The 9,340-nt window shown below is 63.2% G+C and overlaps 2 protein-coding genes across 2 annotated transcripts in view; one reads left to right on the forward strand and one right to left on the reverse strand.

Moving 5' to 3' along the window:
• Window positions 1-463, forward strand: part of BIRC7 (baculoviral IAP repeat containing 7) — a 10,104-nt gene extending 9,641 nt beyond the window's left edge. Inside the window, exon 7 of the mRNA XM_011992404.1 lies at window positions 212-463. The gene's annotated coding sequence lies outside the window, so the exon portion shown is untranslated. The remainder of the gene's footprint in view (window positions 1-211) is intronic.
• A 269-nt stretch (window positions 464-732) lies between these two features.
• The window catches only part of NKAIN4 (Na+/K+ transporting ATPase interacting 4), a 38,479-nt gene continuing 29,871 nt past the window's right edge, over window positions 733-9,340 (reverse strand). The window contains exons 3-7 of the mRNA XM_011992403.1: window positions 8,837-8,917; window positions 7,667-7,864; window positions 4,298-4,358; window positions 2,511-2,595; window positions 733-1,492 (exon numbers count right to left, since the gene is read on the reverse strand). Of these exons, the coding sequence (XP_011847793.1) occupies window positions 1,483-1,492; window positions 2,511-2,595; window positions 4,298-4,358; window positions 7,667-7,864; window positions 8,837-8,917 (435 nt within the window). The 3' untranslated portion in view covers window positions 733-1,482. The remainder of the gene's footprint in view (window positions 1,493-2,510; window positions 2,596-4,297; window positions 4,359-7,666; window positions 7,865-8,836; window positions 8,918-9,340) is intronic.

The following is a 9,340-nucleotide window of genomic DNA, read 5'->3' on the forward strand; positions in this document are numbered from 1 at the left end:
GCCCCAAGCTGGCCGAGGGACAGGTGCTGTGACTGCCTCGGGGCTCTCCAGGGCCTCTGTAGTTACCCCCGGGATGTGTCTGAAGATCTTCTGGCGGGGACAACGTAGTCAGGCAGGGAAATCTGGGAAAGGGAAATCTGGTATCTGAGGCCCCTGGCTCAGTGGGCCCTGTTGGTAGCCATTGACTCACCCACCCCTCCTCTCCCTCTAGGTACCGTGGTCGGCCAGGTGGGCTGCAGAGTGGGCTCCCTGCCCCTGTCTGCCTGTCCTGGACTGTGTTCTGGGCCTGCTGAGGACGGCAGAGCTGGTGTCCATCCAGCACCCACAAACCCTGATTCCCTGACCACCATCCAGGGTGGAGAAGGAAGCCCCTGCTTGGCATGGGGGATGCCTTTACTGTACCTGTTTGGATGCTTCTGAATAGAAATAAAGTGGGTTTTCCCTGGATGTACCCAGCAGCCTGTTTCAGACCACGAGCTGCCTCCCCACCGGCCCAATCTGACACAGGTCACCACCTCCCCAGGCCGGCAGGGCAGCACCTGCCCAGGTCCAGCCGGCTCCGGGCTGCTCCCCAAACTTCCCGCACTCCCGCGGACACCCCCTTACGGGCCCCTCGCCTCCTTCCCCTCAGGCTTGTCCTCCAGTATTTTCAGGACTGTTGGAACAGGCAGGCCTCAGGCCCCACCTGAGATTGTACCCGACTGTCCCCCAAACTTGGCATCTTCCGGAGTGTGGGCGAGGACCATGTTCCTGTTTATTTACCAACTTGATGATACCTGGGGGAGCCTTTGGGACTGTTTGCCCAAGACCCCTCTTTACAAGGGTACCGCCCCCTTGTCACCACCACGTGCCCTGCGGTATGCCTTGGGGCCTGGCTCTGCCGTTCTTGGTCAAGCCCAGCCCACACCCCAGGACTCCATCAGCCTCAGCTCCTGGCGGCTCTGGGGGTTCTTCTGGCACAAGTTTGGGGCTGGGCACCCTCCATGTTCAACTGGGGCCCTCGCCGCTTGCCGGGTCTCGGGGCTCACATTCTCGGGGCTCACATTGACTTCCTGGGGGGCTGTGCCGTTCCCGCCTCGCTGCGCCCCAGCAGCGGTGCTTGCAGCCCGAGGGTCCAGCGGCCCCAGCTGGGCACCTGAGAGAGGGGCTCCTCGAGGACACGACGGCCTGGGGGCAGAGCTGTGTCTCCCACGTTGCCGGGGGCGGTGGGTATGTGGGGCTCTGCCTTTTCTTTTGTATGCTTGCTTGTTTTCTTTTTTTTTTTTTTTTAAGAGAAAGGAAATTACAAACTCTCTTGAAGTTGTAGCTGGCTGTGGCTGCCGCCCTGGCTGGTGTCCAGCACTTAGAACCCAGGGCAGGTGCTGCCGGCCACCTGGAGGGTGCTGGGTCGGGGTGCGTCCCAAGGCCTGGGGGCTCCTGTCATTGTCGCTGGTTGGTTGCTGAGGCTGGAGGCCACAGGAGCAGGATCAGCTGTTTCCTCACTTACGCAGGCCTGTGGGGACAAGGTCAGAGAGCACCTGGGGGAGCAGGGCTGGGGCTGCCACTGGGGGCTGCCACCCCCTCCCCTTGGAGAACCTGAAATGGAACAAAGTCCAAGCAGTGATGGCTTCAGGCCTTTGGCAGAAAGGAGGTAGGTGGGGCTGAGGCTCTGGAAAGCCACCACTGCCTCTCCCTGTGCCGGGCAGGTCAGCGTCTTCTGCTTGTTTGCTGACATCTCAGTGGGGTCTGGGCTGTGGGGCTGGGAGTGGAGTGGGGGCTCGCCCAGGGGTGTACCTGGGTCCCTGGCTCAGGGCCTGCGTGTGACCCCACCCCTGCCCGGGTCTTTATTCCCCCGTTCTCTGACATGGGAGCTGGGCTCCTGCTACCTCGGACAGCCCCTGCCATGACAGCCCTCATTTTTAGGAGAGAAGGGCCAGGGGCTACCCAGGGGCATGCCATCAGGTGTCTCTGGGGGCCTGGGCAGCCCAGGGGCAGTGCGGCCACCTATTCTGAGCCCCAAACTAGGATTGTGTACAGGGCGAGCTGTGTGGCAAAAGCTATTTCAGAGGAGGACAGCTGGGAGCCCCGGCACCCCACCCCAGGGTCTGGGGTTTGCAGAACTGTGAACACTGCCTTTCAAGAAACAAGTCTGGTTCTGCCAGATAGGAAACCAGGGCCCCAGCTGCCTGCCACGGAGAGACCCCTACGGCAGCCCCATGCCGCCCGCTGGGAAGTGGCTCTTCAGGACACCCTTGCGGCCCCTGACTCACAGCCGTCTCCTGGACCCAACCCCCTCCCACAGGCGCAGTCTCTGCTGGGCTCTGAGCTTCTGGGCTGGGAGTGGGTCCTAGGTCTCTGCAGCCCCAGTACCACCCCAGAGCCTGGCATGAAGCAGATGTTAGAAAAGTGAGGGTGGATGGATGGACGGATGGATGGATGGACGGACAGGCAGGCCAAGGAAGGCAGCCTCTTGCTGTGAGCGCCAGATTGGCCAGGCTGGCTGCAGAGCAGGTTCTGCCGGCCATACTTACAAGTACGCCTGCTTGGACAAGAGGCTGGATGGCTTTTCATTGACATGGTAGAGAGGAAATGGATCAAATCCACCAATGAAATCAACTGAAAGAAATCAAGACCCAAATAAAACCAACACAATGGAAAAGATGGCAGAGCGGAAAACAGGCCCAATCATAGAATGAAGCCCAAGGGGTCCCTGGGCCACAGACACGCCCCAAGTCCCGACACGACAGCAGAGGGGACACAGCCGGGGGACGGGGGGCATAGGACAGCCCGGGTCCTCCGGCCTGTGCGGGGACGGCAGAGGTAGTACAGCCCGGGTCCTCCAGCCTGTGCGGGGATGGCCTGGGGGCACGGCAGAGGTAGGACAGCCCGGGTCCTCCGGCCTGTGCGGGGACGGCCTGGGGGGACGGCAGAGGTAGGACAGCCCGGGTCCTCTGGCCTGTGCGGGGACGGCCTAGGGGGACGGTAGGACAGCCCGGGTCCTCCAGCCTGTGCGGGGATGGCCTGGGGGCACGGCAGAGGTAGGACAGCCCGGGTCCTCCGGCCTGTGCGGGGACGGCCTGGGGGGACGGCAGAGGTAGGACAGCCCGGGTCCTCTGGCCTGTGCGGGGACGGCCTAGGGGGACGGCAGAGGTAGGACAGCCCGGGTCCTCTGGCCTGTGCGGGGACGGCCTGGGGGGACGGCAGAGGTAGGACAGCCCGGGTCCTCTGGCCTGTGCGGGGACGGCCTGGGAGGACGGCAGAGGTAGGACAGCCCGGGTCCGCCAGCCTGTGCGGGGGGCTGCACTGTGTTCTGCCCTCTCCCACCACCCTCTGTCATGTTCAGTCACGGTGGCTCCCTTGACACTGTCTGCATAGCCAGCAGGTGACAGGGGCTTGCTGGGCAAAGTCGATGCATTCTGAACTCCAGGTTCAAATGGGGTTCCCATCTTAAAATGTTTGAATGGAGCCAGAGAGCGGAAGCTGTTTGCCTCCTCCCAGGAAGCTGGCTGAGCCCTGAGTGATGGTTTAGGATCAGCGGCACAGTGGCTGAGGGATGCTGGGTGCTGGGGACGGAGGCTCTGAGGGCGTCCCCTGCCTCTGGAATCAGTCCTGGTCTGAGGGCAGGGTGCCCTTTGACGTGTGGACTGCTGACCCCATGGCCCCTGGGGTCCTGGAGACAGATGGCTTTGAACTGGATTCTGACCCCGGGGCCCCCCAGGCACACCCAGACTCTGCTTGGCATCTGCCCTTCCCCACCCGGCTCTGTCCTTCTCCACAGGATCTTCCTGTGAGACCACATCAGGATGAGGGGCCCAGCGAGGGCACCTGAGTGTGGACCACTCATGTTGCAAATCACAGGAAAGCTGATGGGGGCTGGCGAGCAGAGGGAAAATGAAAACCCTGCCTAGATGGGTCCAGGCTGCCACCGAGGGCCAGATGTGAGCGTCCCGGCCAGCAGGGCCCGGTTCTGAGCTGCCTGGAGGCTGCAGCGGCCCAGGACTCGGCAGGTCTGAGCTCAGACCTTCTACCTGTGGCCACTGCGGGGATCATGAGGACACGCCCAGCCTGAAGCACAGGAGCCCTTGGACCTGGGAGACAGCTGAACCCTGGGGCCCCCAGGCCAGGACCTCTGCTCGTCTCTTCCCTGTGTGTAGTGAGTCCTCTTCTGCTCAGGCCTATAGTCGTGAGCAAGGCCCTGCTGGGCGTGGGGTCCCTCCCAAGAGGGGAGGTCTCTCGCCTTGCCCAGACAGGACAGACTCAGAGTTGCCACCTCTGTAGCAGTCTCCCACCCCGCTGCCTGCAGAGGCCCCATACTCACAGCTGTCCTCTTCCTCCGTAAACACGCTGACCACGTAGCAGCCACAGACAAAACCTAGAAGCTGAAAGACACCACAGGCGGAGGGGTGAGTGTGGCCAGGCGAGCCCGTGGGGTGTCACCGCGGCGATGCAGGCAGAGGCACCCGAGCACCCCTGACCACCAAGGCCCTGCCTCTCCTAGACCTCAGGTTCCTCCTCTGTGACACGGAGTGGGAGAGCTGACCCGTGGGCATCCTCAGCTCTCAAGTTCCAGCCGCACCCCTGCCTTCCGCCCCACCCCACTCAACCGGGTAGGGGGCAGGTGGGTGAGGATAATGGATATTGGGTGGGGAAGATGACCAGGTCAGCCTGAGTGGCTACAGGGAGTGGGGTGAGGCTGCAGAAGCCCAGGCGGGATGAACCCCAGACCAGCCCAGTCCCAGCCCAGAGTCCCCTCGGGCCCCTCGCCTTTGGCCCCAGCCCACCCCAGCCAACAGCCACCAGGAGCTCCTCCTCCTCTGTGGAGCGAGCCGTCTGGGATTCTGGTTTTGAGCTCGGCAACGTGCAGGAGAGACAGGCTGAGGCCTCGGGGTCCAGCAGGCAACTCCAGGCAGAGCTGGGGGCTGGCTGCTGCCTGCGGGGCAGGGGTCAAGCAGCGAGAGGAGAGGAGAGGGACTGGGAGTCCAGGGCAGAGGACAGGCCACTGCAAAGCCCCACACACCTCGCAGACACCTGCATCCAGGGCCACTGAGGGGAAAAGGGCTCTGGCAAAGGGGGGCAGCGTTGCCACAGCCAGAAACACCAACGGCATGAGCGAGAGGGCCCGGCCAGGGTCACTCCAGGTCACAGACACTGAGGGAGGGGTTGGGGGCAGCCGGCCGCAGTGGGTTTGTGACTGGAGGTGCCCCGGAACGAAGCAGGACACCTTCCTGGCTGCACCTCAGGCCGACCGCTGAGCAGCCGCGTGACCTCGAAAATTCACTTCACCTTCTGGTCTTGGTTTCTTCCTCCATAGACCTGGCCCAACAGCCCCCCGAGAAGGCCCCGGTCCCAGGAGAGGAGACAGGACATGCAGGTCAGGCCCCAGGACTGGACATGCTTGGGATCCGTCCCCCCGACCCCCACCCCGTCTGGTACAGGCGAGCTGGTAGCTGCTTTCCTGGAAATCCAGCTGCTTTCCAGGGGTCAGTCAGGGGCCAGGAGACCTCTCTTACCACGAGGCAGGCAGACCTGTCTCCTTGATATTGAGACAAACTCAAGAAGTTGTCCCAAATGGCCATTTCTGGTTCTATGCCATGGCCAGGGTGGGAGCAGGGGTGAGGGTGGGCAACCTCCATGGCTCGTCCCCCCCTACTCCAAAGGAGCCCAAGACGCCCCCACCACGGAGCTGGCCGTGGTGCTGAACAGGCAACCGAGCTTGGGGGAGCCATTGGAAGACGCCCCTTCCAGCCAGTGCCCCCCGCTCCCGGGGACCTGCAGGCCGCCTCTGTCCCACACCCCCGTGCTCCCCGCCCTTCACACCACCGCCTTCTGCCCATCCTCCTGGCTCCAGCCCCAGGTCCACCCCAAAGCTCACCCCTCTCCCTGCTGCATGGAGGCCTGGGATCTGCAGACCCTGCCCTGCGCCTCACGCCCAGAGCCTGGCCTTGTCGGACGACTCTCTATTGCTACCATCAGCACAGCTGGGCAGGGGTCAGCCAAGCCACCAGCCTCTCCCAGACCCTCCAAAGCAAAGAGCAGGGGGGCTGTGCTCCTAGTGAGGACTAGCTGGCTGGAATTTAGATCCACATCCTATTAAAGAAATTCCCATCCCTGGGAGTCAGGATAAAAGCCAACAGCAGGCCCCATCTCCCCAACCACGCATAGCGCTCACTCCTCCAGCCTCGGCTCCCACAGCACGCCAGCCCCTCCGAGAGAATCTTCATTTGTTCCCCTCTAGCTTCCTTTTGTTGCCTTCTCACAAAGCCTAATCTCAGGAGCTTTGCTGTGCACACTTGGGACACTGGCTCTTTCTCCTCCAGTCGCATGCACCTGGGTTCCACACATTTTGGGGGCAACTGGGGCCCCCCTGTGCCTCGCTGAGTGGCTGTGGTGGGAGAAACAGGCCCTGACTAGCGCTGGCAGGGTGTGTCTGTAGCCCCTTGCTACGAGGCAGCACCTCCCTGGCCTGAGTTCCTGCAGGACCAGAGCAGAGCCCAGGAAGGAGCCCAGGGAGCTCATGAGGCCACCCATACTGTCACGTGTTCTTAGGCCATGGGCCCCTTCGATTTGGAATTCAGCTTCCACCGCCAGCTGCTGGCCACAGAGCCTCGCTCCTAGAGGCCCCATGTCCACCTGATGTGCTGCATTGACGCCAGCGTGTGCACCAGGGAAAGTCAGGGAGCCTTGAGATCAGTCACAAGTTCCTCCGGCGACGGCACCAATCGTGCTGCAGTCACATCGGCCCTGCCCCAGGAGCTCCTGAGGTGAAACGCTGACCAAGCATCCTCCACACGCCCGTCTCAGCTTTTGCCTCCTTCTTCTGAGCACTTCGAGGAAGGCACTGGCACCATCTGCGTTTTATAGAAGCGGGAGCTGAGGCACAGGGAGGTTGCTAGGCTCAGGGAGGTGGCACAGCAGGGAAGGGGCCTCGTGGCCAGACCAGGAGCAGCACCGTAGCCCCTGTTCTTCACCAAACCGAGCAGGGCCGGAGAGGACAGCAGAGTCCCGTTCCCACACAAGCAACAGCTGCTCCTCAGCCCCTCCCGGGGCGCAGAATCCCTGTCCAGGCTGCAGAATCCATGTCCGGGGCCGTGGGATCCCTGTCCGGGTGGCGGGATCCCTGTCCGGGGCCGCAGAGTCCCTGTCTGGGCCGCAGGATCGCTGTCCGGGCCGCGGGATCCCTGTCCGGTCAGACCTGGGTCACGTGGCGCCAGCTTTGCCAAGTGCACACTCCAGTTCCAGACAAGGCTGAGGGGCTTCTTGCCGGCCCAGCCTCAGGCTCTGTCCACTTCCCATGACTGGCACGGGCTTGGGGCAGCCGAGGGAACAGGCTGGACATGCATGGATGGGTTTGTCAGGAAGATGCTTGCCGCTCCTCCTTGGGGCCGTGAAAGTCAGAGGCGGGGTGTGAGTCCTTCCCACTCCCCACAGCAAACACCACGCTCAACTTGAGAAAGCGCCTGGGTCGGCCCCACCTGGGGGAGGTGGTTTGCAGAGGAGGCAGAGGTGCCAGCCACGTGGGAGCCCACCCGTGATACCTTAACCTCTCCAGCAAGGGTGGGGATGAGGAAGGCAGAGACAGGCCTGAGGCCTGGTCAGCTGGCCCCGCCCCAGGGAGATGAGCCCCCAGCTCTGTGTCCCCTCCCTCATCAACCCATCCCCACCCCGGGCCCCCTTACCCCATGCTCACCGCAATCAGGATCTGCAGGCCGCTGTGTAGGGCCTCCACAGAGCTGGGCTCCAGGGCACAGATGGCACCTGACACCAGGGCCTGGCCATGGGGGGCCCCGAGGCCAGCTGCCGGCACCTCCTTGTGCAGACAGCCCGGCCAGTGCTCATGCCACCAGGAGCGATGCTGGGAGAGGCTGAAAGTCAGTAGCTCGCTGTCCTGGGGGTGAGGAGCAGGAGCAGGGCCGGTTAGCGCCAGGAGGTGGCTGGCCTCACCCACTGCAGCCTGCGGGGATGCCACCACAGAGAGGCAAGGGGAGGTCCTCTCCTCCCGCCTCCCCTGTCCTCCCACTGCACCCTGTCCCCAGGGCTCCAGCAGTGGTGGGGAAAGGAATACCAAGGCCCTCCCAGCTGCTCCTATGCCTGCCCTCGACCCACACACCTCCTCCTCCAGGAAGGCCTCCCTGCCCAGACCCCAGAACTCGCTCTCAGGGGCACTGGGCCCCTTCCTTGTGTCTCTGGCCAAAGCTGCCATGTGACGTGTGTCTGCCTCAGGACAGTCTCCCCGGCTGCAGCCCCAGGTGTGGCTCCGGGAAGCGGGGGCCCGTCTGCCTGGCTGGACACCTGCCTTAGTGCCCACCTGTGCCACACCGGCCAAAGCAGAGAGCCCCCGGGGGAGACAAAACTCCACCCCACCCTGGCTTTAGAACTAACCTCTGAACTGCAGGCAAAGTGCCTGAAACAGCCTCAGTCAGGGTCGGCTCAGCGATGACCCTCCACCTCGTTTCCCCTGGTTCCCTGCATTGCAGGAGGCACGAGGCTTTACCAGCCTGGAGGGTTGGTCGGGCTGGGACAAAGGACCCCACGTGGCCCCAGGAGGGTGGTGTCCATTCACCTGCACATCTCTGCCAGGGTTTGCCCTGCTCTGAGGCTCCTCTTCCCCAGCCGGAGCCCTCTCACCTGCCAGCGCCCACAGACGCCTTTCATTCCCCAATCAAATCACTGGTCTCTCCCCAAACTTTTACTGAGTCACCAACTACAGACCAGGGCTGTTCCGGGTGCTGGGGACAGAGCCATGCACAGACAGCCCCTGCCTCAGACGATGGATGAAGAGAAAACAGAGGGGGTGTTACACGGGGCCCGGCCAGGACCCCAGGGAAGGACCTCGCACTGCCTTCCGGTCTGTACTCACCTGTGAGAGGCCCCCAACTTCCAGGTAGAAGCAGATGATGAAGATGTTCCAGGTGACCCAGATGGCTGCCCACACCGTGTACTAGGGAGAGGGGAGGACAGGGCGGCAGCTGAACGCAGCTCCCGGGCACACCTGCTCGCACCTAGCCCCCGGGGGAAGGTCCATGATCGCACAGGAGGGGCGGCTTCTGCTCCCGAGTCTGGTGGTCCCCGGATGCACAGCGTGGAGAAAGGGGTCCCCCGTGCCCACCCTGCGACAGGTCTCAGAGCTTTCCCACGTGGGCACCCCAGGAATGAGGCGGTGGGACAGTCAGCTCGAGGGAGCCCCGGCGCAGGTCGGCGTATGGACAGAGCATCTCCAGCTGAGCTGCCACGGCCTGTCCTGCAGAGCACCCCCAAAGCCACCCCCAAGAGAGTGCCCCAAGGAGCTGCCAGCTGCCTTTGTAAATGAAGTTGTGTGGACACAGCCACGCCCATTTGTGCACACACAGCCCAGCTGCTTTTG

The sequence above is a fragment of the Mandrillus leucophaeus genome, unplaced genomic scaffold (assembly GCF_000951045.1).
Source record: "Mandrillus leucophaeus isolate KB7577 unplaced genomic scaffold, Mleu.le_1.0 Scaffold41, whole genome shotgun sequence".
Lineage (NCBI taxonomy): Eukaryota > Metazoa > Chordata > Mammalia > Primates > Cercopithecidae > Mandrillus > Mandrillus leucophaeus.